This window comes from Pungitius pungitius, chromosome 2 (genome assembly GCF_949316345.1).
Source record: "Pungitius pungitius chromosome 2, fPunPun2.1, whole genome shotgun sequence".
In the NCBI taxonomy this organism is placed as follows: domain Eukaryota; kingdom Metazoa; phylum Chordata; class Actinopteri; order Perciformes; family Gasterosteidae; genus Pungitius; species Pungitius pungitius.
The window spans coordinates 23,711,106-23,738,205 of NC_084901.1; the positions used below are offsets into that span (position 1 = coordinate 23,711,106).

The 27,100-nt window shown below is 45.4% G+C and overlaps 3 protein-coding genes across 7 annotated transcripts; 2 read left to right on the top strand and 1 right to left on the bottom strand.

Annotated features, from left to right (window-relative positions):
* Nucleotides 1-1,534: 1,534 nt before the first annotated feature.
* Nucleotides 1,535-23,338, bottom strand: frmpd1b (FERM and PDZ domain containing 1b). Of its 5 annotated transcripts, none has more exons than XM_037461430.2 (17): nucleotides 22,544-23,338; nucleotides 16,743-16,894; nucleotides 14,758-14,868; nucleotides 13,404-13,576; nucleotides 12,150-12,252; nucleotides 11,828-11,873; nucleotides 11,476-11,580; nucleotides 11,289-11,384; nucleotides 10,494-10,619; nucleotides 10,268-10,387; nucleotides 9,550-9,683; nucleotides 8,781-8,907; nucleotides 8,335-8,427; nucleotides 7,916-8,098; nucleotides 7,408-7,609; nucleotides 6,239-7,201; nucleotides 1,535-6,092 (listed from the first exon to the last, which is right to left on the bottom strand). In XM_037461430.2, the coding sequence occupies exons 3-17, from the start codon at nucleotides 14,862-14,864 to the stop codon at nucleotides 3,535-3,537; spliced, it is 5,136 nt and encodes a 1,711-aa protein (XP_037317327.2). In that variant the 5' UTR covers nucleotides 14,865-14,868; nucleotides 16,743-16,894; nucleotides 22,544-23,338; the 3' UTR covers nucleotides 1,535-3,534. The 5 variants fall into 5 exon arrangements, with proteins under 5 accessions (XP_037317327.2, XP_037317329.2, XP_037317330.2 ...); XM_037461432.2 differs by having other exon boundaries at nucleotides 16,743-16,927; XM_037461433.2 differs by having other exon boundaries at nucleotides 22,297-23,338.
* Nucleotides 23,339-23,382: 44 nt separating this feature from the next.
* tomm5 (translocase of outer mitochondrial membrane 5 homolog (yeast)) lies at nucleotides 23,383-24,380 on the top strand. Its single transcript, XM_037461443.2, has 2 exons — nucleotides 23,383-23,726; nucleotides 23,881-24,380. Exons 1-2 carry the CDS (start codon nucleotides 23,606-23,608, stop codon nucleotides 23,913-23,915), a joined length of 156 nt encoding a protein of 51 aa, XP_037317340.1. The 5' UTR covers nucleotides 23,383-23,605; the 3' UTR covers nucleotides 23,916-24,380.
* A 328-nt stretch (nucleotides 24,381-24,708) lies between these two features.
* LOC119210917 (zinc finger and BTB domain-containing protein 5-like) lies at nucleotides 24,709-27,088 on the top strand. Its single transcript, XM_037461440.2, has one exon. The coding sequence runs from the start codon at nucleotides 25,134-25,136 to the stop codon at nucleotides 26,841-26,843; it is 1,710 nt and encodes a 569-aa protein (XP_037317337.1). The 5' UTR covers nucleotides 24,709-25,133; the 3' UTR covers nucleotides 26,844-27,088.
* Nucleotides 27,089-27,100: the final 12 nt, after the last annotated feature.

Below are 27,100 nucleotides of genomic sequence, written 5' to 3' on the forward strand. Positions count from 1 at the left end.
TGAGGTATTACAACCAAATCAAATGTTTCAAAATGACTATTAAACATGTTGACTGTGAATACGTCTGTTATTTGTGTTACTACAAATGTAGTAAAGGCATGTGTACATTATGGCTGTCAGTACTGATGGTAGCCACTGCCATTATTGTACAAATAGGTGCCTGCAGTGTGAACGTGCAATGCAAGTAGATTTCAATTTACCATTTTAGCACCATAATCCTCACAACATCCCTGTTAAAATTATTTATTGGGTTGATGGTGATCAAACCAAACACTTGATCACAATGAGAGATGGAGCAAACACTGGAGGAGAACGTGTAGTTTATCTGCTATCTGCTGTCACGAGTTGGCCTGTGGCAATGTCTCTGACAGCAGGCCTACACTCTGACTACTGGTTGTTTTTTTTCACGACTTTCTAGATTACAGTGTCAAGAAGTCAGACTGCAGATAATGATCAGATTAAGGACAGTCTGTAATGGGGACTTTGGATCAGGGAGGGTTGTACTACTGCAGTCACAAAGCCTCAACTCTTGCTGTTACTTCAACTTAACGCACGTCCATCTGACTCATCTTAGACAATACATCTTAAATTCATCATTCATTTAGCATCATTTAATAATGGAAGAGATATGTGCTCGGCTGGAAATCTGAATAATTTGGATGCATTCTCAATACCTAAAAGGGAAAGCAGGCCCCATTGCCACATGCATAGTTAAACACTGCGTTCATGGACGTATAACAACTCAATTCTAGGAAATGAATCCCACGGTACTCATTACCCGTATTTGTAGTGGTGGTGTAGCGATAAAGCTGTTTGAACTGTAAACTGTAAATGTAATGTCTTCTGACCTGTTTTGTAAACTAAGTGCAGGCCTGTCAGGGCCAGCAAGGCCTAAACCTCATCCGAAATTTAATTTTTATATATTGTTTCCACAAATATGTATTAAGTCCACTTAGTCTATTCTCTTTTCATCACTTTCCTCTTTGTTGCGTTGGTCCTAGCCTACTTTTGCGATTTGGGGTGCTGGCCTTTGTGTTAGTGCTTTCATCCAATCATATTTCAGCCATCATATGTTGCCACGGTCCCAAAAAGCTGCCCGTAGGCCTTCAATATCACCAGTGCAGCATCGGGTAGTTTAAAGTGAAAACAAAACAGAAGCATTAACCAACCATATTCGGAGTCGGCGACACCAGGGCCAGGGATACATGTCTTTTGATTGGATACGCACTAGTGAGAGGTAGAGCTACGCAGAGCGAGCAAACTGAACCTGATGACCCAGTGGTGACCTGAGCTCATTTGTGTAGATCTACAAGCTGTTTTTTTTTTATTTTAATTTGGTCGCTGATATACTTACAACGCCATTTTCAGGATGTACTTCTTGAGAAGAGGTCGGCCAATCCAGACGCTGGTGAGCCTGTCGCTGGCACAAAGGTGGATTAATGCAGGTAGGACTGTGAAGGACGTCCACTGGGATCAATCACTAAGGCAGGCACCTGTCAATAACTGGACTGTAGATAAAACCCAGACACCAAGATTCAATATCGTTATGGTCAATGTGTAATTTATTACCAAACAACACATTTCTTGGTACATCGACTTTGTTGTACGTGTGTATGGAAAAGTGACTGCTGACGTAGAAACACAACGTCCTCTATGAAAATGAAATGCGGTTGATACTGTTTTACCACACAGAAATGAAACACAAATCTGACACATCATTTGAGCCTACTTGATGAACAACTAGATTCTCCTAGGACATACAGTATGCCTTGATTGTTAGTGCTATGATGGACCCTGCTGCCGGACCTCCATAGAAATCTGAAGCTCTGACAACTTAAACTAGAGACCAGTTGTTTCATTTTTTTTAGCACAGCCACCTTGACAAAGTTCTCCATCATCTAGTTGTGAGATCAATAGACTATACCTCCAAACACAGGCTCTCTTTGAGCACTTGAGCAGCCTTGATTTTGGGCAAATCCCCTTATCATTTTTGCAAAAGCAAGTAATGGCCCTCTGCCTTCCACAGGTGACTAAATAAAATCGTCCAAAGTGTATGGCTCATCAAATGAGTTGGCCTCATGTGACATGGAGGAACTGTTTAGCTCAGCAAACTGATCCAGCAATGCGACTCTTTTACTGACAATTCACAGACATCAGTAAAGACAGGGATCTTTATATTGACAAAGGCTAATGCCATGCAACTTTGCACAATGCTGCAATCCGTAACGCAGTAAGTTTTCCAGAAACAAGACTAAAGCATTCCAGACAAAGAAAACCCCCATTATATCCAGACAAACATAATGCAGCTATTGTTGTTAATGTTAGTAAAAAAAACAAGGATGCAGTGTGCGGCAAATGAATTTATATTTGCATAGTCATAAACTAATGAAGAGGACACAATGAAATAAATGTATATCTACAGTTCCAAACCAGCACACAGCAGTCCATCTGTCAGAATGAATGATTTTAATAATGTGATGTCCAAAGAGAAAAAAACATAGAGGGGAAGAGATGTGGCTCAGTGTTTCATACTTTGGATCTTTGCTACATGTGGACAGAGTTTAACATTCAGCCTTGTGCCTGGTTGAAAAAACCTTTCCTCAACTACATGAATAAGGTCCCCTGTTTTGCTTCCTGGGCATCATCCACCCTTTTCCCAGTAAATATATATGTAATGTACTTTGGATGAAAACTAGATTAACGCTATGTTACTGCATTCGTTTGTGGGTAACAGGAGTATTTCCAAGAGGCATTCACTTAGAGTCAGTCAGGAAAGGGTAGAAAAAACTTTTCACACGAGGGTATGTGTCTCATAAAAAGGTGCAATCTGTAACAGTCAAAAGTGCTCTCCCTGCTTTGTAATGGCATTAGTTTGTTCCCCATTTATGTGATTGTAAATTGAAAAACTAAATCCTTAAAAAGGTGCACATAGAAAACAAATCAGTTAATAACTGTATTTTGTAAGTGTGATCGAGTATAGTTTCTGTATTTTGTCAGTAAAATGTACTGTGATACTAAACTGGAAAAATGACAATTTACAGATTACACCTTATGGAGTTGAGAATTTTTTAAAGCAGCAATAGATAACATAATACTGTCTCAAAGAGAAGGAAAAACAAAAATTCCAGTGACATCCATAGTTTTTTTTCCCCATCAGAGACATCAAAGACCGTGGTGCAAATATTGTAAAAATAAATACATAAATACATACACGGGTAATCCATTCTGACAAACATACACATATTGTATCATAAAATAAGAGAATTATAAGAGAATTATAAAATTCATATGTACAAATGCATAGTCCATATGCGTCCACATCGAGGCCAAGCAATGAAGTTCCTCCCTTCATTTAGGGTTTTGTATAGTGTGTTTTTTCCCCCTCTGGGTATATGTAATGCGGGTTAAAGTTTGTGTGCAGTGGTGTGCATGGCACTACAAGAACACAGGGGTTACACACCACATCGCTCCGTACTGTTTCCTCTTGTCTCACCTCCAGAGTCAGCGGGTCATTAGTGGGGTAAAGTTCACATGTCAAAAGTGGAGGGGTACGTGGCCGGGCGTGTCGGCGGTGTCTGGTGTGCGTGTCCGAAAGAGCTGTGTGAGTGCGAAAACGGACGAGATGAGCACAGTGCAGCGTTTGGCCAGAAGCCTGACCCCTTCACTCTCCCCCTGACCCTGTCCAGACCCAGTGAGGCCCACACTTTTCACCACAACCCCGGCACTAGTTCCAGCTGTCTCAACAGCCCCGACAAACTCTCGGTACAGACCCACTATCTCCTTCAGCTTGTCCATGGCCTCCTGGCTGTCGTCATCCTCCTCGTCCACGTGGACCACGCTCGCATTATGGCAGATTTCACAACCAGGGCATGGGTTTGTTCGCAGGCAGGCAGCAGACAACTGAACCAGGGCGCTGAAGCTGTTGGACAAAGAGCGCAGCGCTTCGTCGGGAGCCCAGCCTACACGCGTGGCCCGCTGACACCCGGTCGCCAATCGTCGAGCCTCTGCCTGGAGAAGACTTCTTTCGCCCTCTGTCATGGTGACCGCGCTTGTTCCAGTACAAATTGGCTCCGATGCTGGGGTAGAATTGCCCTCAGTTCCATTGTGATTTAGGTCAGGCCCCGCTTTTATACCTGTGATATCCTGCTTCGAGTCTTGACATGATTCTGGTTGAGTTTGCTCAAGAGACCCCCTTTGTAATACCAACAAAAGTTGGTCTATATCTTGACGTAGGGAGGCAAAGCCTCCCTTAAGCGCACCGTAATTCTTGTTGCTAAGTGTACGAAGAGGACCACCAAAGGAGTTTGTGGGGGAAACTGGACGTGAAACTACAGGACTGAGTTCAGAGGATGCAGTGGAGAAAGTAGAGAGGGGACGGGGGTTGTCCCGCAGCAGTGACAGAATATTGGGCTTTGGAGACGGCGTTGTAGGGGACGAGGCAGGTGCAGGTTTAGGGCGCGTGCGGCGGGAGAACTCATAAATGGTGAGCTCTTCGTCAAAGCTTATGCCATCCTCGGTGTCTCCACTGAAACAGTTGGCATAAACGGTGCGGCAGCCACAAGCCTCCCGATGCTGTTGTGGCGGAGTAGAGTCTGAGCTCGGAGAGTCACCTTCGATCTGCATGCTGGACACGCCTCCCAACCCCACTGCTGAATGAGGCCGCGACTGCGGCTGCTCCGATGAAACACTGTGTGCACAATTCTCTTTAAAAGTCAGATTAGAGTGGGAGCCATTTGTCCCATTGTTCCTTTTCATGTGTGAGGTCACTTCCTGGGCTTCTTTGATGGTGGCTATGACAACCTCTGCTCCATCCTCTAAAATGTTCTCTCTCCCTCCGGAGGTCACAGTCTCTTTTTCCTTAACAGGCGTTTTGTTGAAGTCTGAGAGACCGCTGGCTACAGACAAGCCAGAGCCAAATCCAGATGTGTCGCCATTGATGGAGCTAGTGGAGGGATAGTCCAGGGTTCCCAAAATCTCCTGGGAGCGGGTCATGTACCATGGCAAAGCCTGGATCTTCCCTCTCAGGGCAGAAGCCGGCAGTCTACCTCCCAGGCTGGAGGAGCTGGTCCTCAGGTCTGATCCTGATCCAGATCTCCCAGGCTCTCTGCTTTCAAGGCCTCCTACACCTTTGGAGTTGGTGGAAGTGAGGGAGGTGGTAAGGGTGAGAGCAGCGTCTGCATTTTTGGGCGACAGATTTTCATGACTGAGGGAGACCCTCCTGGATCCGGACTGGACTGAGCCGTTTCGGCTGCTCCAAGGGTGGACTCCATTTGGCTTGCTGACGCTGTCCTTGAAGATCCCTTTGCTTGGATCAGTTGGGGTGACAGGAGAGCTGGCGGGTAATGACAGGGGGTGGAATGTGGTGGGAGAAGTGGGTTTGGGTGATACTGGAGGGGGGATGGCTAACTTTGTACCTGAATTAGTGCGAGGGATAGGGAGTGGGTTTGGTGGCTTTCTTCCGGGTAGAGCAGTCCCATTGGTTTTTCCCTCAACTCTAGGAGTTTCCCTTTCACAAGGCCATGCCTTGTCATTGGAAACAACACCTACTCCGTTCTCATGCCTCAGATCTTTAGTTTTTGTTGCGCTGTTTTCGTGCTCCTTTGTCTTTTCCTCAGCTAGTGGGCTTGTGGTGGGTGTCGGTTGCTTGCTGCACCGCACTGCCCTGATCAGAGGTGATGAGACAGGCAGTCCACCTGCCCCAGATGTGACGGACTTGAACTCCATGGTTTCTGGCTCCATTTCCAGAAGTTCAGAGGAAAGACGTCCAGTGGCATCCCCATTGCAGTGGACATATGATCTTCCATGCTGGGGGGATTTGGGAGGAATGATCTTAGGTTTGGGAGGCAGTTGGGGCTTAGGGGCCAAAAGGGGTTTGACCTTGACTTTAGGTTTCTGAGATGGCTCTGATAAACTGGCTTGTTGGTTGATAAGTTGATTTGTTTGGTCTTTAAGCGTCTCCACTTCTCTTCTGATTTTTGAAGATTTGGCTTTATTGGCAAGGGGGGAGGGTGGCTCTTTCCCCGGGACGGCTGAAGGACCATTCCAGCCTCCACTTAAGCGATTAGCATTCCGCCGGTCAGCCAGCTCAGCGTCTGTGATAAAGAAACAAATCAACAGGTAAAAGAAAAAAGCATCAGTGGATTTACACAGACCTAGCACCAAAGTCAAGGAACTTTACAAAATTGTGGTAAGGACCCTATTCATCTGCAAAGTCATACCAAATGTGTTGTAAACAAACCTGATAGATCAGGAACTGGAGGAGTAAATCTGTCCTGTGCATCAAAAAACTCATCTTCCGATTCTGAGGCAGTTTCTTTGACCAAAAGAGATGGTTTGGGATTGGGTGAAGGTGTCAGAAATAGACCATCTTCATCCATGGAGAGGCGCTGCTCAACTTGTCCTGCTTTGTCCATAGGAATTGAACTAGTCCTCACTGGGACTTTGGGAGGGACCTTTTTCTTTCTTTTAATGGGGGATCTTTGAAAGGGTATGGTGTCAATCATTCTCAAATCTCTTGAACTGGGTATCTTAGAAATACGTCTAAGTCCACCCATTTCAGGCTCTTCTTCCTCATCATCTTCATCGTCACTGGTAGCCTCGGGAGGGCTGGGGAGGAAATCAGCCTTGGAAAGGTCAGCGAAGCAAAGGCAAGAGTTGTCATTGCCACGGTAATTGAGGTTGGTGGGCCGCACAGGCCCCTGATGGCGTTTGGGCTCTAGGAGGTAGGGGTGGTGAACATCCAAGCCCGGTAGATCTTCGCTTGTGCACGGTCCACGGAGCGCATCCAAACGAGATGTGGCTTTGGCTGCCGCACTGCTCTCTTCCAGGGCAGCACTCAGGGAGCCACTGGACAAACTGGAGAAGCTGTTGGTGACCCGTGGGTCCGTGTGGTACCAGCTGCTCTCCTGGTTCATCTCTTCATCCATAACACTACATTTAAGTAGACCACTTCCTGTTGCTCCTTCTTCCTCTTCACCCTCATTTTCTGAACCTTCTGTTGTCACTACTATCTTCACTTCCTGTTTGCCTTTGTGCTCTTCTTTCTCTTTCCTCTCCTCCTCTCTCCTTTTCTCTTCCTCCTCTCTCCTCCTTTCTTCCCAGTCCTGGCTTGCTGGGTCTGGACGTTTGTAATTCTGATGATCCATAGGGTCATCCTCATCTGTTGAGTCATCCGAGTCACTACAGCAACGTGACACATAACCTAATAACACCAGAAAAATACAGGAACAAGAGGTTAATAAATTAAGTAGAGCCGGGTGCGATGAAGAACATGGTAGCATTGATTGCCTGGCTTGTCTAACAGTACCCGTACTGGCTGGTTAGATTCATCCATATGTGATGTAAAAAAGATCTATCAAATGGCCAATGCCAGACAGTGATTATTTTAAGTGAAACAGTTTTGCTCACTTGATAGGGATTCATAGCACACGCCCTCTATTGCGGCGAACCTTCCACACACACCTTCTTCAGCAGGAATCCGGTGCACCCTCACTTTTGGGCGCCCCAGACGGAAGACATTGACACTCGGATCCACAAGGAGTTTGCAGTAGCCTCCCAGCAGACACCCTAAGTCTTTGGCTGCCAGAGAGTCCATCAGTAAGGCAAATGGCTGTGGGGGCAGGGCAGGGTGGGGGAGGTCAGAAGATAAGGTAAAGTAATTAAGGCCACGCAAAGGAGAAGGACAAAGAGAGAGAGCATTACCTTTGAGTCTGGTGAACTAGCTTCATATGGCTACACATCTCCTCAGGCTGAATACTATTTGTATATTGGAGGAGGAAAGCTTGACCTATATTTACTCGGGCATGAGCTTTGGTGTGAATTGGGTGTGGTGAATGAATGGCCATTCTTCTCAGTCAGTGTGTCGGGCGTATGTGTTTATGAACAACAACGTTTAGTGTGTCAACGTCTTCCTTACCTTCATGTCGTGCAGTGAGATGCGCAGTACGCTGACTTTTTCCGACTCAGAGAGCAGCTCCACTCGGCTGATGCTGCTGAACTCAACCAGTGTTGAGATCATATTGAGCTTGTGGTTGATGATCTGACTCATCCCATATTTAGCTCCTACCAGCAGGCTGACCAACACCTCCCTATCCTGAAGCTGAGTGTGAAGAGGGACCACAGTTACATAATGAGACAAAATTAGCACAGTAAATGAGGTAGAACACTGGGGAAAGAGGGATTTTATGTGGAAGGTAAAATAAAGGGCATGCTCAGACAGATTTGTCAAACCATTTGAATGGTGACTGTATAAAAACATATTTCTGAAGATATTACATAGCTAATTTCTTCACGAAACAGATCCACCAGGGGATATAAGGATATCTTAACCCTTACCATCATCGTAGCTGTATAGGAACGTCCCCCATATGAGATAAGTTCTCCCAGTTGAGTGAGGTAGGCCACTCGAGCCTGACTTGAAGAAATGACCTAAAACAGAACAATAGACAATGAAGACAGAGGTATATCAGTGAGGCTGGCAGCAGGGAGACAGAATGAAAGAAAGAAAGGGGGATTTTATAGCTGACTAAATGACCATAACGATTTCCCCCATGTAAAGTTTCTTTTCAAAACACATTAACTTGGCCTAAGACCTACTTTTTATTTTTAATCATCCTCTAATCCAAAATATATTTTCCCCCCCAACCTGCTTCCAACACAATTTAAACCTCAAGAAGAATATCGTAGATGTCAACTACAAGGTAGCCCGAAGCCACTACTAAACTGTCCCCATCTATCCCTTCCCAATGTGTTAGTGCACTCATGCATGAGTTTGTATCTACCTTCTGGCGTGGCTCTAGCAGGGACTGGATCTTTTTGAGGTGGTAGCTGATGGCTTTCCTCAGGTCTTTCTCCCTCATGTTGCTCAGCAGTGTGGGAGAGATGAAGCTGTCCATGCCAAACTCCCTCCTGTCATCACAACACACGAAGGGAAAAGGAAAATCACACCCATAATGAAGAACTCCTGAAAATAAAAAGTGAAACCAAACTATACTCTGGTACAACACAGCTAATGGTTTGTATAGCAAACACTTGATTAAAACCAAAAATCAGCACAATGTGATTTGTGTCATTTTGTACAGTAGTCTTTTTTTTTTACCTCCCGGCTGCCACTAGATGTTCCTGAGCATCCATATTTTAACCAAACTGTAACCATAACTCCATCATCAGTTTAAATCGAGGTGAAAAAGCGTGTGTGCGCAACACAGACTATTTATGACTGCAATGACGTAAATGATCACATGAATCTATGAGTCAGTGAGGTGGTGTTTTTTTATACATTTTTAGCTTTCAACTGTGAAAGTGAGAGATGGAGAAAGACGGAAAGAGGAATATTTTAAGGAAAGAAAATACAAGATCCACACGCTTGAAATAGGACAAATATGCAAACTCTTAGTTCAAAGCATTTATCCCAATAATAGATGAGACATTCACAGTACACTCTCATCCCAGAATTACAATGACTGCAGTTAAAATCTGTAGTTGTGGCCAGGACGGTAGCGTCCCTGTGGCGTTACTCTAGAAATACATGCACGCAGACGTATGACTCACGTAATGCTCTTGATAGAGGCCCTGGTCTGTCCACTACTGTCTACCCTCTCATGCATGTGCAGCGCGGCCAGTCGGAGCGCAGTGTTGCACTTCATCTCAACTGCAAAGCGCTCCAGCAGAACGTCCCCAACACTCTGGAAACACGGACAATACCAGTTGTCATGCACGTTACAGTAACAATACCGGGGTAAAGCGGAAAAGCATTATATTTTTTATATTGACTTGCTTAATATACCAGCAGTCAGACATTGCAATATTTAACAGTTTGTGAGCATCTTGAGAAGTAAAGTAAGTAAACACTGGAGCACCCAAAGTTTGTCTCATACAGCAGACACAAATTCACAGAGGCAAAGACTCATTTAGTGCAATAAATCAACATGACAGAAGTGGCACTCCCAATGCTTTATTGTGCAAAACAAATATGCAAAAAATAACTACGGCTATGAGGCCGCCTGGCTCTATGCAGGAGTTTTTTGTGACAAAAGAAATATCCAAGGCCACAGTAACAGACTGTGTTATATTTTTATTGATACAAACATTTCCTAAAGTTGGATTCTTCTTCTAACTTCTTTTAACAAATATGTAATTTTACTTGGTTTCCTTAACTAAGGAAGGAGAAATCGGTCTTCGAAATGAAGATGAACAACAACAAAGTCTCTAACATGGAAGGAGACAGATAGAATGTTGTACTGTAGGGGAGACCACTGGCTTCTCTGACCTGTAAAAAGAGGTACTCGAAGGTAGAGGGGTCATCCTGCAGCAGGTCCATTGGGTCTCTCGGAACGAAACACACCCTGAACAAACATCTGTAGTCATGGGAGTCTTTTTTTTGCACAACCTGGTGGAGACAAATGAAAATGTGGCCAATCAAACCTGATATGAAAAGCCATCCACAACTGTGTGAGTGTTCATGTGTGGATTTGAGCATCCATTGTTTCCTTCACCTTCTGTATGAACTCGTCTTCGTGCAGCAGCAGCAGTTTGGTGATGCTGTATTGTTGCTCTAGCACCAGGGCAAAGTACTCAATGGCCCGGATGGACAGTTTATTCTTCAGAGTCAGCACAATGTCCTGGAATGGTGAAAAAACAACTGTTCAGAGCCCCTCAGACAAACATGCTATATCCCGTCTGCTAATGGCACATGGAGGAATATGATCCCCCTTCTCAGTTTCTCTGTGAATGGGAATACAAACTAAATTACAAAACCGGCTCTTCAAGGCACACACAAATGTATGATAAGAAATACTCACAAAATGTAGCTCTGCCTTTCAAACAAGTGCTTGATGAGTTTTAGGAACAATTAGGAACAGCCTACTCATATTTTTAACACCTTTGGGGCAATCACAGCATAACTTGTGCTTGTTTAGAAAATACGCCACTCGTTTCCAAAAAGCCTTTCACAACTAGATCCACAGTTTGTTCTCATAATGTTAATGACAAACTGAAAGCGCTTTTATTTTGAGGACACTAACGTAGGCAGTACGTGACACAAATTAACTCTCTATACATATTCTTTTCATCTTTATTTTATGTCTAATTGTTTCTTTCTGTCACAGTTATGATAGGTACATTCCTCTTATGCAGCTTAGTATATATCGAGATGCGTCGTCCATTAACACATTCAAAGGGTCACAGTTTCATCTTCAGTTTACCCGCACTGCATAACATTCCTATAACAATATGTTGGCAACATTGCCTCTCTTCGTACATTCAATAAGTAAAACCTGTGTAATGCATACCTTTACGGTGGTGCTGTTGTCAAACTTGAAGGCCTTTGTCTGTCCGTTTTCCAAATACACTTTCAGGACATTGGGCAGGAAGAGAAGAGAGTTTCCCTGATGGAGAGAAGAAAGAGATTCATAATTGTGGTTAAACAGGAATGATTTTAAAACTAGGGGAAGATAAAATAGGAAAGGGGAGAATGACCTGAGTGTGCCCGTTGACCACCACCTCCTCTGCAAAGCGCACTTTAACTGGATTACTCCTCAAACGAGCTCTCTTCTCCGCTGACATGATGGATGACTTGGGATTCTGCAACACAGAGACATTATGCGAGGACTGAGGCGCATTGGCCAAGCGCAAACAAGTGCAATGACACAATTCATTTTAAATAAATATATATGCCATATATTTATGGCCGTATGTCCCGATCTAAAAGCAAGTTAGTCCTGTCGGGAGACACAGGTTTAGAGAAACAACCGCAGCTTATGTCATTTATGGCAGTGTAAAGATTCTTTGTGAATGCGAGTTGGTGAGTTGATGTCTTCTTTGTACTCACTGTCATGTGCCGCAAGATAGTCACAGTGATACAATCCTGCAAGTCCCTGAAGGAGAAACAATACACACACACACACACACACACACACACATAAGAGAGATCATTATCTTTCAGTCCAGCTGTTAAGCAAGCACATTCCCCTTTGACCTTTGCCCATAACATGTTAAACCTTTCTCTTGGATACACAACATCATGCATCAATAATCCACACACTCTCAGTAATGCAGTCCAGCAATCCACTATGACAGTAGTGGACTCAGTCACTGGATGGACCGGACACACTGATAGAAAGATGGATTGATAGATAGATCGTTATTCTCACCTTAAGAGGTTATCCACCTGGTCAATGCTCAAGTCCTCCAGCACGGTATCATTTATTTGCAACACCAGGTCCCCTGGGTATAGTATCCCATCTGCAGGACTCCCTACACACACACACACAATGAAAAGATTGAGTGCTTGCATAAAACAAAAACCCTGCTGCACACATGGGCTTGCACTTTCAATTTGAAGAAAAGGAGATACACACACACTTAGACAAAATGTCACATGTGGTAATTCGACATGACTGACTCAACCTTGTTTATCAGATCTGTCGCGGATGTGAGGGGTTAGGGTTATTCTTGGTCTCTTCCAGTTTGGCTCCGCTCAGCTTTCTCTAGTTATTTATACTCATTTCTCTTCAGGCGAGAAAGTATGGCTGAGGCACAGTACTTTTAGCTTACTCCAACACACGCACACAAACACACACACACACACACTCAAACAAGTGTATGCATACAGATGTGAACGGGTGTTTTCACCAACCCTGACTGACCAGCAAAGCCCCGTCTGTCACTGATTTTTGACCTACCGACGACATCCCACACTGCTTTGCGGGCTTAAACACATGCACACACACACACACACACACACAGGGAACACTTGCACATGTTCCCTCTCGCTTGCCAGACAAGCAATCCCCACCCCACCTCCCCACCCCCACCCTGTCGAGCTCTCGTGTCAGCTCTGCCAATATCATGATCTGTGCGGTTTTTCAAGTTCTCTCCCTTCCTCCTTTTCCCCTCTACTTCTTCCTCATTCACCGCTTTTTAGTCTCCTCTTCCTCGCTGACTCTTCCCACACCCAAAGGTGTCCACCATCCCCCCCCCATTGGTCTTCTGTGTCCATTAAATCCGGTTTTCTGTTATCACTTGGCAGCAGGCAGCTATTACGGAGCAGGTTTGCCGGGTAGGACAATTTATCAGCTTATCTTACAGGATCGGCATAAAAGTAATGAATCAATCACTCCCGCTCCGTCTCTTGCTTATCAAAGGTGCCGAAATGGAAATGATTTTGTTTGAGCAGTTTGCTCTGTTGTTTTTGTGGCTTTTCTGGCACTTTGCCCTGCAATTGGAATTCCACAGTGGAGTCAATCAATGCGTGTGTGTGTGTTAGTGTGTGTGTATCTGGCTTTGTTTGTTCACACTGGCACATAGCGGCTGGCCATTAGGAGAGAAAGCAGTAAAACCAATTGTACTTATGCACGAGACAAACATACCACACTCAAACACAAACCGGCTCGCAGCCCATGTACCTGCGGCAATGTCCCTGACCAGCAGGGGTGCAGTTGGGGTGAGGATGAAGCCATGTCCAGTGCTGCTGTCCAGGACCGGGTCCCTGGTGATCTGCAGCGTCAGCTTGGCCTGAAAGTTCTGATTGGACAGACTGTTGGAGCGCTGTGACCTCCCATCGCCTAGCAACCGCTCTCTGAGGAGGTCAAACAGGGTAACACGATAACTTTCGGTAGAAAGACTATACTACTATACTAAACTATTTTCTGCTCTTTGACAAACCAATTTCTTCTTTATTATGTAATGGCAGTTGATTTGATCAATCTTTTTTATAGGGACTCTGTGGCAAATAACACATTTCTTGTCATCAATTAGTAGGATTTTAAGTTTATTTTTTCAGTTAATCAAATTGGCTTTACCAGCTGTAATACTGAGGCTATGTATGTATGTATGTATGTATGTATGTATGTATGTATGTATGTATGTATGTATGTATGTATGTATGTATGTATGTATGTATGTATGTATGTGCGACGTGAGTAAGGTTTGGTCCAATTGGACGAAACATAAAAAGTGACACAACTGATTAATCAATTACTAAAAATAGTTCACGATTCAGTTGTTTGTTTACTTATCAATTAATCTACTTATCTTTTCAGTTCTAAGACAATAATGATTATGAAGCAACAAGAAAGAAGAGTTTACAGCCATGCTAGGGGCTCTGTGATGCTCACAACACAACTGGTAAAATGTAAAGGGCATCAAAGCTGTTTGTAATTCTTCCTTAAGGGACTTCATAATATTTGGCCAAGTACTCGGGAGTATACATTTACATAAACTGCTATACATCATCCACTAGCTCAAATGCCCCTTGGGAATACACAGAATGTATACATGGGCTGGGGCGTGTGTTTGTCCTTAAGAGAGGGACAATGAGGTTTAAAACACGTACTTAACCATGTGATATGAGCTTGTAGGTGGCGAGGGGATATGGTGTGACGTTAATGACAGAAATCCAATTTTCATTTTTTGCATTTTCCTGGGATGGATTCCTAAATAATATATACTACACCTCCAACATTTCCTCTCTACTACAGAATCTGGCAGCAGCTGTTCTCTCCACTCTCCAAACTCGATTGTTTGGCTGTTTAATATATAAGTGGCTTTAGCTGTGGCTGGTTTGTGTGGCGTCGGCATTTTCTGCTACAACTGGCTGTGTGATGCATTTCTACTGCATGCCCAGTTGTTTTTCTATCAAAACCGATGCGATGCCAAAAGGGATGGAGCAATCTCACATGACAAGTACTCTTACAAACATTTCCCGAACTTTGTATGGGATGCTTGGTCCTATACCTCTGCACCTCGTTCACTCTGTACCTGCTAAGCGACTCTCGGGTACGTCGTATTATGGTTCCCACCACCTGCTGCACCCGGCTGGTTCTCCGGGCCGGAGACCTGCTCCTACATCGCTCCTTCTCCTCCATTTATCTAAAGAGACCAAAAGAGAAAAGAGCATTAGAGCTACAGGCATAATTCCATCGAACAATATCACAAAGAGGAAAAGGAGACTTAGAGAGAATGAGAAGGAGGATTTGGAGACAGAAGATAAGATGAGTCTAATCTACGTTCAGCTCTGTCTTGCTGGACTATGCATGTTAGGCGTTGGCTAAATTTGCATTCCATCTGCCCTGTTTATATATTCAAAGCGTGCAGCCCGCATCGACTACAATGACTGATCAGAGAGGTGAACAGAGCAGCACGGGCTGAATGAGAAAAAGAGAGGCGCGTGAGAGTGTAGTCCGCACGAGCAACAAAACGCCACAGACGCATTTGCTTAAACGATCTGATTCTAAACAACTGCCGAATAACAGGATTTCAGCGTAAATACATATGCAAGTTGACTAAAAATCTGCTGCCATTTACTTTCCTCTGGGCCTTCCCTTTAAACGGGGGGTTGTTGTGATGAACAATCGAGGGTCAAAACCCAGGGAGGAAAAGCTGGTCAGCGCTGGATGGCTACCAGACCTCAACTGTGCTGCGTTTCAGCCGATCAATGCGCTGGAATTGAACTCTAAAGCCTCTGGTAATTCCTTGACTGGGTTTATTCGGAGGGCTGTTTTATTTATATTCATGTTTCTTTTGTGTTGCCAAAAAGACATTGTTTTACTGCTGTCTTTCGACATCATTAATCTTCTGTTCATATCTGTGTTGGAATGTTTCGGCCCACAAGGCAGAGAAAAGCGAAGGGAAACGTTGGCACCTCATAGCGGCCCAGACGTGATCAATACAGTTAACAGTGATGGATGTGGCCCTAAAAACCTAAAGATTCGTACCTCAGCCTCAACAGACAGAAGGCTTAGTTTGATTAGCTCTCTGCAATAATGCAGGTAGCTTTTGCATGCAAAGACTTTTGTGAAGATCTTAAAGAGGCATCTGCCACACTTAGAGGAGGCATTTTACGACAAGCTTATGTGTAGAGGATAATAAAGGCAGTACATCGCAATTACCATATTGTACTTTATGGATTGTAATACATGGTGTATTATCTTTTGTTGAGTACGACCTCAGAGGACTCAAAGGAGTTTCGGTCATAAATTAATAAAGAATACAAAATGAATCAGCATTCAGATTTCTGCTGGTCTGTGCTCACTAGCCTGCCTCTGTGTTATTAAAGCATGCAGGGTAGGCCTCACTTTGAGAGGATTAACGCCCCCCGCCCCATTCTGCACGGGCCCCCACTAGTCAGGGTGTCACTTTAGCACCTCCCGCTGATCCGGATTGAGGGAGATTGACGTGGATGAGACAGGATGAGCTAGGCTAGGTAGGTGACAGCTGCACACAGTGATTACTGCAGCGGCGCTCGATCGGTGAGAAAAGCATCATTTGACTTAGACTTCCTTACAACGTGCCGGTGAATGGAGGTGTCTTCTGTAGTGCTGCAGTTGGTGCTGAGTCAAGTGACAGTTTTTGCTGTCATTCTTCTCTCTCTCTCTCTCTCTCGCTATCTCTCTCTTCAGATTTATTTTCTTCCCTCTCACCCTCACTGTCCTTGTCGAGTCAGGCAGTCATCTCGGATGACAGTCTCTCTGGGCAGCTGCAGCCAGCCATTTCTTACATACATGCACATCCTCAGCACTGGATCCAACGTATTACAATCCTCACCTTTGCTCAACATAGAAATGAAAGATTCTAAAAACATACTTCACGTTAATTACATTATGTGGTAAGCCAATGGGAAAGGCAGAGAAAAATATGAAACATTCTCTGTCCTCAAGAAAACCTGCACTTTAAAAATAACCACAACGTTGTCCACGTCTTTTAAGCAAGAAGCACATTTGAAGTGAAGACAGAGTGTGACTCACCGTGATGTGGCTTGTCTCCTCAGGACTCCAGAACACAAATACCCTCTCGCCCTCTGAGACATCAGCTCTGCTGCCCCTCCAGGATTGGCTGAGAAGAGGTGGAGGGGGGGTCCTTGTGATCATCAGGGCCAATCCCGATCTGGTGCCGCCACCTGTGCAGACCACAGCAACACTCTCAGGGAGACCTGTCGAAACCCATAAACAGGACGCAGAACCACGCGCTGAGCTTAGAATCACAGCGAGAAGTTACCAAGGGAGGTGAAGTCGGATCAGCTGGATCTGCCTTGATCTTTGTTTTCCAAGTAACAGTTCCAGTTCCAGTTGTTGATGTTTTTTTAGAATGAACACGCAAGTATGTCAAGCAAAGCTGATGTGAGTCCAAACCAGCTCTGTGGTTGTGGTTTTTCCAAGAAGCTCCTCCTCTGGTCCCCAAGGCTCCCTCTCTCCCCCCCCCCCCCCCTCTTACTCACTCTCTCTCTCTCTCTCTCTCTCTCTCTACTCCTCCAGAGCCTCAAGAACACATGGCGATGTGGGCACTCCATCTCCGTCTGGTTGTCAAAATTAAAATTTCATGCCGCCCAGTTCAGTTAACCGTTCTTACTGGTGCACTCTAAAAGCAAAGAGGACATCTTGTGAATCCCGATGTGGTGGAAATAGAAAAAAGCTGCAGGCAGAGACAGATCTTGGCCTTGGATAAAATAGGACAAGTCTTTCATCTGGAAATCAGGGAAGATATGCAGGAAACTAGACCCGGCCTCTGGTTTGGGGAGAAAAACAAACCAGAGAGAAGCTTTGTTGTGAAAAGCCTGGCCGTCGATTTCGGAGAGACACTGAATAAACATTCTTGATCTCCACCAAGGAAACCAAATCATGTTGTACTTAAAAGCTGATCTGCGACGTGAACTCTTCCCCCACCCCCTCCCCCCCTGGGGCTTTCATCCCACAAGAGGGGCCAGGAATCATGGAATTGATAGTCTCGTCCGTGCAGCTCTCCCATCAGGCCCGATGTCTCACACACAGAGCTCTTTCACGAGGCCCGTGTGTCCCAGGGAACAGCCAGCAGAAGACCTAGACCCACACAGACTGCAGGGCACATGAATAATGCATGTGGCTAATGCAGCTAGCCTCCGCCCGCCTCCTTCTGCCTCTTTGCCAACACAGGCAACAAGAAGCGTAGAAGAAGAGAGACACACCGGAAAAGACCTATGGGGTTTGCAGGGTGTGTGTGTGTGGGGGGGGGGGGGGGGGGGGGCTATCTGAGGGGCTGAGAAAAGGGGACAGGATACAAAAAAGGGAATTGGTCTAGGCTGAGAAAAGAGAGAAAGGACAGGATATTGCAGGGGGGAGAGGGGGAGCATTTTAAAGAGGGTGAAGAGGACAGAGGCAAAGAAACAGGAGGGTGAAGCTTTAGGAGAAGAGAAGGAAGAACAAAAAGTGTTTACAGTGTGCAGTGGAAAGAAATCTGATCATTGCAGCATTTCTGCACCAACCGAACGCAAACATCGCCAAGCAACAGGTCAAATAAAAGAGACATTGTGGCATTTTAAATGCTGCCCCCCCTTATGGCGTCTTAAATAAAGAACCTTATTGCGGTGTGTGCGAGCTGCCGATGAGTTTGCTCCTATCTGGTTGTGAATCAATAGCAATCGTGGATCCTGTCCTTAAGGCTACCCACTAACACAGATCCTCTGCGGGACCTTTCCATCTTTTCCTCCCTTCTCTCCCCCTTTGCCGTCCATCCACGACACCCATCTTCACTGTGCATGGAGAATACATGCATGAACTGCAGTCTCTATCTCTGTGTGTGTCTCATTTCTCTGAGACAATGCTCGTCATTCTTAGCTCCTTTTCACTCACAATGTCTCTCTGTCTCAGTCAGTCAGTTATTCAATCCCATGGTCTGGTATGAGCACACATGGAGTTCATATGGTCGCTCAGACCCATCTGCACAGGGCCTTGGGGAGTTGCATCAGGACACAAAGTAGGAGAAGTAATGCCCATATGCATATATATAGATGAATGAATTCATCAATAAAAAACAAAATGATTATCAATCAGATCTTTGCTTTAATAAATTACGTGAGAGGAGTGTTACACAACCGGTAAACAGATTCCGAAAGAAGCCTCGCTGAACAGCAGCTTTTATTTAGGAAGGGCCAGTTGGCTGTTATTGGTAACTTGCTCTCAATCTGTCACCCCTGCACACCCACCCACACACACACCCACAGAGAAACACCCCGCCAGGCGACTATGACACACCGGACACAGCTGCACCACGTGAGGTGCTGGGCAGCAGCAGCAGGGCTTCGCTCAGCTACCCAACAATTCATTTTGGCTCAGAGTTGCTGGCAAAATAAGTTGAACAGAGAGCTGAGCGAACCCTCCGTGCAACGGCGGAGAAATATTTCCATGAATATCTGCATGACTTGAGCTGTGAAATTTAAGTGCGGCAGCTGGATTGCTTAGTTGCAAATGTGAGGAACAACAAGTAAAAGATGACAATGAAGTTCAATAAATCTCTATTGAACAGGCTTTGGGAGGAACATATCTAGATTAGGATTCCCATCTACGATTCCCATCTACGGTTTGAGAGACAAAAATTATCGAGGACGTTTTCAAAAGCTGATTTGAATACGCTTACAATCAACAGAGATTATATGCTGCAAATATTTTTATTACAGTACAGCTTTGTATTTCCAAGCCAAATTAAATAATAAATAAGTAGAAATTTTAGATAAGAAGCCAATAACATCCAGCCAATTCAATGTTTTCGGCTTTGATTCCTTCATTAGACGTGTCCTGAATGTCGGAGGGTCCTGAGGGGCACAGCAGTTTTTGAATTGTAAGATGTCCTTTCATAAAACCCCATTTTACAGTTAATGGAACCCCTTATTTATGAAACTCAAAATATTATTAAGTAGCAGTTTTCATCTTATCAAAAATGACTTTTTGTCAGTGACAACTGTCAAAAAACTCTCTCAGGCATCAGACAGCAAAGTGAAAAACAGCTACTTCAAAAGTCAAGTCACACACCACATTCACAGTGATGTGTTCAACAGAGACATCCAGCAGGGCATGAAGAATCTCTGAGAATAGGTGGATTCATCCTGATGGGAACGACTCATATTCACCGCAGAGAAGATGTGTTATGTCACTGTGGATTACACTCATGACATGCGCGCTCCTCGGTGGACCAAGTCTCATAACTAAATATATAATAGCTGACTTTTCCATTTGTGCCACCATGAAGTCAAAAAATCATAACGAAGGCTATGAAGTATACGTTTTGTTTGTGTTTGTACAAAGCGCCATGTGGGCCGGTTGTAAACAAGCCTGCTTCATGTGCTGTCTATGGTTACCATGCATCCTACACTTAAAAAATAAAGTTGTCTTGCACTGAAGAGAACAACAGGAAAAAATTATCACTACAGTCAACTTTCAGACAACGGCTTGGTAGCTTGTTTGTTGTGGTTTGCTGGTTTATTGTTTGTGCTCAGGTCTCCCTTTGCTTCGTCTAGCCTGTCAGCTCAACTCATTAGCATCATGAAGACAGGCCTCTGTGTGTGCCGCTCATTTCCTCTTTCATCTGCGACCTGGCGAGGCTTCAGTTCCCCCCGTGCGCTATTAAATAATGGCTCTTTTGCAGATTAATAGTGTGCTGCGGATCTCCGTGGGCGGTTCTGATGGTTCCGTCGGGAGACGGACAGCGAGGCAGAAAGACGGAGGAAGATCTCTGGATGTTAGAGAACGTTGCAAGTGTGGAAAACCGTCGGCCTTTCTTCTTCCCTTCAACTCAGTGCTCCTTCAAAAACAGCACAATAGAGCCCTTATCTCTAAATAAAAGTAAGATGAGGGCCGCTACAATAGGCTCTAGGCTTTGTAATAATACTTACATGTAGCTGCATTAAAACGTTAATATTTCATACCACGAAGGAGAATAAATGGGGATAAACTTGGTAGCTGACAATTCCCTCGTAGGCTTTATAATTGTTTTAGTTTTTTCATTCTGTTAATGCTTCACTATATGTTCATAATTGGAGTTGCCCTGCATTATGGCACCACTGCCAGTCAAGTGTGCCATCACCATGGAGCTGTCGCATCAATGAGGTCAGATCTCATTTCTCCTCCGTAGCAGTGATACTGGTACAGTTTGTAGGGAAACATACACATTTAAAGCATATTCATCTGCATTTTACATCTGCCATTCCACCCGTCCACCAATATATCCATCTACTACCATTATCATACACCAATGTAACCCTTGACCCATGACATCATTTAATTCCTTGACTCAGAAACACTGATGTTGATTAATCAATAGCTTTCAGTGGCCAGTGGCTATAACAATATGAATCACATTTCTGAACAGCTTCAACCATTGATCTAATGATCAGTTGGCCCGTGGGTCGGGCCGGGGAGGCGAACACCAGCCCGGCTACACCGTGCCCCGGAGACACGGAGCCGAGACCGAAGAGGAAGAGAGGGGGGAGAGAATGGATGGCTGACTGGCTTCCACGGAAGTGGGACAGAGGCGCAGTCAGTGGGGCAGATCGAGGCTAATGCAGCCGGGCATCAAAAGCTCCTCCTGATGTGCAAGCTCTGCCCGGCAGGTCTCTGCTCGGCCAGAACTGACCTCGCAGTGGCAACTCCCATCGCATGGTGTAGCATACATCCCCGAGTCACCAACCCTCTCAGAGGCCACGAGAGTGGAACCCAGAGAGAGTCCACAGCTGGGACAAAATGGCATTCATTCATTAGGCTCCCATCTGTGTGCTGATGATGAATGAATGATCGACATAAGAATGCTTCTATGCAGAGCCAAGGCTGTGGTAAAGCACGTGCTTCAATGGAACCGCGACCAGCGGTCATATCAAATCATGTCATGCGTTAAACGAAGGCCCCAGAACAGCGAAAACGCATTGTTCCGGTCTAGTTGTATCGCTCGCTCGTGTCACGCCTGCAACGTCCACGGAAGAGCGCAAGAAGAGAGGCCGCCACTGGCCAAAGGACACGAAGGAAGAAGGAAGGAAGGAAGAATGAGAGGCGACTGTCCCGCGGTGGCTGCACGTCGCCGACGCCCATTCATAATGTGCGTGTTCTCCTCCCCGGACTCATGGCAGCAGCAGCAGCCCGTCTCCTCCCCCCCAGTGATCCGTCAGGATTTAGTCCGTGCGTCCCCCTCGCGGGGCTTTCACTGCGCAGCACCGTGGATTCCCCGCGATCGCTGCGTGAGACCCGTGTTTATGAATACGTGGAATGAGCGCCGTTTGGCGTGGTACAAAAAAAATGGCCCACAATTTCAACCGCGATTCTGTGTGGCGTCCCAGGGATGGATATTCCCGATGTTCCCGATAACCCGAATGCAGAATGAGCAACACCACATGTCATCGACCGAGTCTATCGCTCGTAAATGCGCAAATACGAAAATCCCCTTATAATCATCAATATTCATCACTGCGCTGAACAAACACTAACTGTGCTCCCCGGCACGGCCATGCTGGTCAACACAGGGGGCTAAACAAAGAAGAAGAAAAAAAGGTCAGTCTTTTGTTACCTTTTATAATCTTAATCGGATTTAATTGTCTCCACAGACTCCCTCAAACAGGGGCATGGGTGTAGCCTGCAGGCGTTGTGAAGACGACCGTCAGTTAAATAATTCATTTCGATGTGATAAAAAAAAAGAAAGAAAATCCTTCCAAATGCCAGGAATTAATGCAAGGTGCAAGCGCCCCCCACCCTCCACGAACAGCCGGGTGCCCCTTCATCAGACAATAACACCGGGAAATACCGCGAAAACTCACCTGCTTTGTGTGAGGAGGAGACAGACGGACCGGAAGTCTGAGCACGTTATCCCCAAAACACAGCAGCGATGCCGTGGATTTGAAGGGAAACGACGTGTGATTCTCAAAAATATCCGCGACGTCCTCCCGAGCCGGATGATGGTGGTGATGTGGTGTGTGTGGGGGGGGGAGTCGGCTATATGCTGGATGCTGTCATAACGCTGGGACTGCTGTGTGCCTAATCCCCGGCCCTGAGCTCAGAAATAACCCACCCCCCTCCTTCTGTGCCTCTCTATCCTCTCTGCCTCCTCTCTGCCCGGAGGACCCCCACCCTCCGCCGCAAGATCACTTCATCCAACGAGAGCACAGTATTACAGATAACAAGAATAAGAAAGAAAGACGTCTAGTTGTATGTTTATTTGTAAGGGATTTGGCATTTCTGATTGGTGGAATAATCACAGTTAATCACAAAGTGGCTAGTATGAATGTGGGGCCACAGTGGATTGCATTCATAATGTGTCAACTGGTCAGTGGTAATTTGAGTTATTGCAGATGTGTTGGACACTCTATCAATATCAACTAATATGATAAGGTCCTAGAGGTAAATACTGCGTGTCTTGTAAGACTCAGTGGCAACACTAATTTGTCAAATGTAACCTAGTTTTTTTTTTAAATAGTTATTTGCCTCAATGATAACAATCAGTTTGCAGAGTACTACTGTATTTAAGTGGAGATGTTGTTGCTATTGTTGTCTTCCTCCCTCACAATATGGGAAAACAATATTCATTCAAGGGAAACAGACAGCATTTTTTATTTATTTAACTTTAACCGTTATTCAATGTTAACATTAACAACATAAAAAGTACTACAATTATATAATTATTCCATATTTAACAAATCAGTGCTAGAGGGCCACATTTAACCTGTGCGTTTTTGATTTGTCCCTCCGTGCACACCGTCGACCTTCGTAACTTCCGCTGGTACGTACTTCCGGTGAGATATTTTCATCCACGCTCCTAAGACGACAAAAACGCGACACGAAAGACGAACCGAAGAACTAAACACGGTTAAACGACAGCGATCATGTTCAAACTGGAAGGACTCGGGCCTAAAATGGACCCGGAGGAGATGAAGAAGAAAATGCGACAAGATGTCATCTCATCTTTACGAAACTTTCTTATTTACGTCGCCCTTCTCCGGGCCAGTGAGTACTGACTTATGACATTGACATTTAGAAAAATCACGCGATACTGACTTTTATTTAGAGTGCCTTAATAATAATTAGAACAATGTTTAGAAAATCGATAGAAAATAAATACTTCCTTATATCACACATCTAATCTGTTTTCTCTTTTCAGCCCCATTTGTGTTAAAGAAGCTGGACAGCATATGACCTGAGCATCTGGTTTTTTCCCCAGCCGTCAACTAAGAGTTTACTCGACCAGGGAGAGTATGGATCATCATCATCATCACCATCATCAAACAACTGGGGCCATTACTGCTAATCGTGTTGGACATAACCAGTGTCCATCACTGCACCGGAGGAAACACATTTGTTCTAATTTATCCCGTTTTATTCCTTTTTGTAATCTGTAGTCTGCATTTCTTAAACATGTTGTCATTATTGTTTGATACAAAGTTGCAGTGTGTATGCCTGCCATGCTCGCAAATTAACAGGAAACAGTGTTTATTTTGTTGATTTGTCTTATTGATTACAGATTTACTCAGTCCTGCACATATTGTATTGTGCAAACTACATTAGAAAGGTGTATTACGTTATCGGGCTGAATCATTTTGTGAATTATTAGAATCCTTTTGAATGTAATCACAGAAAATAAAAAAGTTGCCCGAGAAGTGATTGGATAGTGTTTCATTGTCTACCTACAGACATTATAACTGGCATCTGCAGCTGTGACAACATTTCTTATATTTGTATGTCTCATTTTTAGGTTAGTGAATAAATGCATTATTTACCCCTACTCTGAATTTTTAATGGTATTTACATTCAAACAATTGTTAGGTTTTCCTATTACTGTCACAGTGTAACAATAATGTTAAGTTTGACAATCTTATTCTGTTCTACTAGTTATCTAATCTTTTTTTTTTAATTATAGTAAGGACGGCAAACGCTTATTTCAAAATGGGAATTATAATTAGTACAAGCATAATTTACAATTTAGTTTAATTATATTTAAAAAAAATCTCACTTACAGGAGCCATTACAGCATTATTAATTAGCTGTTTTTTGCCAGCTGTGAACAAAAGCTGCGCCCAATCTGAATTCGGGTGAACCTCCACAGCATCGCCGCCGGGGGGCGCTGTGGTACTTACGCCGCACCTGTACGAGAAAACATAAAGGCAGCGTGGGCCGTGAGGGCTGAACCGGCGCGAGTTCTGAAACAGCAGCATGACACAAAGCTTCAACCTCGGGTCGCGTATCTGAGTCAGCAGGAGTTGAACCGCCGTGAAGAGTTTTTCCTCCTTTTTTTTGTTGCTGTACAACTCTGCTCACGTCGCAGGTAACTTTTGCCTCTGGGTTCCGAGCAGATAGAGACAGCAACGCATCTCCTAAAAGAACTCGCTGCGCTATTAGCCAACGACGCCTGCTGGTATGGACTTCCCCGGTCATTTCCAGTATATTTTCCAGCAGCTCAACCAGCAGCGGCTGTGTGGTCAGCTGTGTGACTGCGTGGTGCTGGTCGGAACCCAGAGCTTCCGGGCTCACCGCTCCATCCTGGCGGCATGCAGCTCCCACTTCAGGGCTCTTCTGAGCTCCAGCAACACTCGTGTTAAGGTCGATGGGCCCGGAAGTGACTCCGATGGCCCCTGTGTGATTGAGCTAGACCCAGAGGTGGTGACCCCAGAGGCCTTCTCCACCTTGCTGGACATGATCTACACCTCCACCCTCTCCCCGGGGACCTCCAATGTGATGGATGTACTGTTGGCGGCGTCGCACCTGCATCTCAACAACGTTGTCAAGATCTACAAGCTCCACCTGTCCAGCAGGAACTTTCCCCCGTTACCCCCGAAAGGCTGGCGGTCAGTGCAACACGCCACTTCGGTCATGGAGGAGTGCAGCGACGAGGAGGAAGCCGGGGTGGAGGTCAGTCAGTCTGGTGGGGTTGAAGACCAGGGGGCGAGCGGCCAGGTCGGTGGGGAGCGAGGTGCTGCACCGTTTGCGTACAAGAGGAAGTCTGAAGAGGACGGGCTCGGCCACAGAAAGAAGTCCCGCAGGCCGGCCGAGGGACACTATAAGGAATGTTTACTTACTGTAACTAGAAGCACCAGCACAGAGGAGGGTAGAGTGGCGCTGCTGTCCACGGACCCACTGAAGACCATCAACAGACTCTGGGAGAGCCGAGGCAAGAAGAAGAAGAAGCCGCAGGGGGGGGAGTTCCAGCTGCCGAGGCCATCGAACTTCACAATGGGAGGTGTAGGTGTGTGGAAGGATGGAGATACAGAGGGAGACTCTGTTGTCAAAATAAAGGTGGAAAAGGGAGAGCTGCCAAAGCTGATTGAAGGGGGAAACGAAAACTCTGCAGGTCTAGCACATAATTCTCCTCCTCCTCCTCCACCAGAACACTCAAACGACAATTTTGACTCTCCTCCAAGTGAGGAGAAAACGGCCCCAGTTCGTCCTTTACCATCTCAGCTGTGCGTGGGTCTTCAAACTGATTCGCAGAGAGAGGCTGGACCTTTGGGGGAGGGTTCTGTAGACGTGAAAAGTGAAGGCCTGTCAGAACTGGCCCTTCCCTGCTTCCTCAATCTCCGCAGGGAAAGTGTAATGGGAGCCTGGGAGGAAGGCGACATACTGGCCAGCCTCACCCCTGCGGCCGTCGCTGCGGCCACGGCTAGTGATGCTCCTGCAGGAGATGCTGGTGAGCTGTGTCAAAACTCAGAAATCTCTACTGCCCAGCCTTCTGATTCCTCACTGGTTTTTCCAGTAATCCCTGACCCCTTGCAGCAGCTTTTCCCAACTGCGGGCCCTGATTTCAGTGACCCACCCGCCCTCCAGCCCACCCAGAACCCCTTAGCGGGGTTCCCGGTTAGCAGCAGATCCCGTCGGAAAAAGTCCCTCATCCAGCCCCCCGAGGACGGGAAAAGCTTCTGTCGCGTGTCCCCTGAAGCGCCTGGACACGAAGCGTCGCCGGAAGATTCTTCAAAAGGTCCGTGTTGGACTGGAGCGTCTGAAGACAACGTGCAGCAGGTGAAAGGGGAGAGGAAGTACGCCTGCAAAATCTGCTGTAAGACCTTTGTGAAATTCAGACAGTGTAAGGAACACATCCATAGTCACACGAGTAAAACGCTGTCCAAAGTGTGACCAGCGCTGTGCCAGTGAGGTCCAAACAACACTAATCTTGGAAAGAATTTACTCCAAACTAGATTCATTACTCGACCTCCTTGATTTATTTTGGACTTGATGTTACGTGACTTGATTTCAAAAGTCGATTTTTTTTTTTTTTTTTTACCCTGAAATGCAACCATTTTTTTTCCCAAACTGATGTGAATGTAATTCAAATATCCTACTTGACCAAGAGTGACATTGAGTGATAAGAGAATGATTTATACCAATTTTAG